Source organism: Rosa chinensis, chromosome 6, assembly GCF_002994745.2.
Source record: "Rosa chinensis cultivar Old Blush chromosome 6, RchiOBHm-V2, whole genome shotgun sequence".
In the NCBI taxonomy this organism is placed as follows: Eukaryota; Viridiplantae; Streptophyta; class Magnoliopsida; order Rosales; family Rosaceae; genus Rosa; species Rosa chinensis.
In genome coordinates this window covers 20,902,470-20,904,296 of record NC_037093.1, presented here as the reverse complement: position 1 = coordinate 20,904,296, position 1,827 = coordinate 20,902,470, and the positions used below count along the sequence as shown (strand labels likewise).

General features: G+C 39.8%; 1 protein-coding gene across 1 annotated transcript; it reads right to left on the bottom strand.

Annotated features, from left to right (window-relative positions):
- Nucleotides 1-540: 540 nt before the first annotated feature.
- Nucleotides 541-1,068, bottom strand: LOC112171026 (probable caffeine synthase MTL2). Its single transcript, XM_024308270.2, has 2 exons — nucleotides 953-1,068; nucleotides 541-876 (listed from the first exon to the last, which is right to left on the bottom strand). The coding sequence occupies exons 1-2, from the start codon at nucleotides 1,025-1,027 to the stop codon at nucleotides 541-543; spliced, it is 411 nt and encodes a 136-aa protein (XP_024164038.1). The 5' UTR covers nucleotides 1,028-1,068.
- Between the last annotated feature and the right edge of the window lie 759 nt (nucleotides 1,069-1,827).

Genomic DNA, 1,827 nt, shown 5'->3' with positions numbered 1-1,827 from the left:
CCAAGCTTCCTTTTCCTAGAATTACTCTTAGGCCATGCCTTATGTCGGAACTTGACACGTGGCATGGTTGGTGAGATTTTGCTTTGATTGGTGTTCCATGTCTCTTCATGACGATTACATTTGCGTAGCTTGAAGGTCAAGGCTTTAGCCTTGGAGCTCGTGGTCATGATCCTTAGAGGTCGAGGCTTCTAAGCTTGGGGGTCGAACTCTTGGTCTTGGGGATTGAGACTCTTGGTTCCTTTGGAGTGTGCTATTCCAGTAGTGAGGTCGTGATATGCTTTTCCCTTGCCATCCAAGATGGTGAGTTAATCACATGGTGACCGTCCGAGACTTAAGAGGTGGAGATCCAAGGTTAAAGACTTGGAGTACCAAAGTGAGGCATCTCACTAGTCATGATTATTTCCATCTTAGGGTTATCTTTTCTTTCTCGATGAAAGGTTTAAGTGCGTTGAAATGTCAGAGTCCTACGTGGACTCTTTGACATTTCAACGCGTACCACCTGGAATGGGTTGAAAAGTCAAAAGTATTTGTCGAACCAAATTATGACATACCAGGCATTGCTGCAATGAAACAAGGACCCGACTTGTTCTCATGTTCTTCATCGAGCTTGTTATAGAAGCCAGGCAGTGACCTAAACACCGTGTTGAAATCGTTCCGGGGAAGGTCATTCAAGAATGCTTGGAGGGATGGCGGGGGAAGGTTGAGCTTCCGAAACGTGTTCTGGATGATGGCTATGATGTCTGATACTACCAGTAGGGTATTGGGTCCCGAAGAGCATCCCAAGTCCGCTATTTTCAGGCACTCCGGGAAGAGAGTGCTGCAGAGCTCCTCTATGCTTGCATCCACTATAGGCTTCACCGTCGAAATCACAGCTCTCTAAAACAAATTGAAACAGCTAGGACCATGTTAATCTTTTTCATAAAGAAAATAAAATTGAGAGAGAGAGACTAACTTGAAGAAGCGAGTGGTTTGCGTAGCTTAATTTGCCATCTCCGCCATTCATGTGAAGAACTTGCTCTACCTCCATTACCTCTTAAACTCTATGTTTTTGATTGGTTTTCTCTTTCTGTTTTGGTACATATTTCAACTAGAACACTCGCATATTTATAGCGGCAGAATATGCAAGCTAACATCAGACAGCTTAGCTCAACTGGTAGGACCTGATCCATGTTTTTAACATTTATTAATATTTCATAAATAATTTATGTTTTTCTTTTGTTGGGAAGCCGAAATTATGTTTTTCACGTGTACTAGGAACAATTTGCTAAGCTATCACATTAGCTTGATTGATTTTACTAATTTCGACCTTATACGTACGTCGAACTTGAAATAGAACACAATCTAAAGTCAAGGACAATTTATTCAGAAGCTATCACATCTTCTTGAAGTCCTTTAATAGAGAATTTTTTGTTTAAACTTTTGTATCAGTATAACTAGAAAATTGGCCCGTGCTTTGCCACGGGTTTTGTTCTTGTAAAGAAATTAGAATGATCAAATAAAGGGAGGCTATGGACAGGAGATTATGGCTGTATGCATATCAAATAAAGTCCATATCAATTCAAAGCCCACACACCGAATAACAAAACTATTAAAAGATAGCAGCCTGTAATTAAGAAACAATTGAAGGGCAAAAACGTCTTTTCATATATATGGCAGACGTGTAATCGTGGTAGAAGATCAGGGGTAAAATTGTTATTTTACTGTTACATGAACAGTAGTAATAGTAAACTCATCTTTATTAGAAAATTTACTGTATCTAGTAAATTAGGAGTGAAAAGTAAATCAAGGGGATGGAGGGTTTTGATTCCTCCATCTTTTTGTCACCAA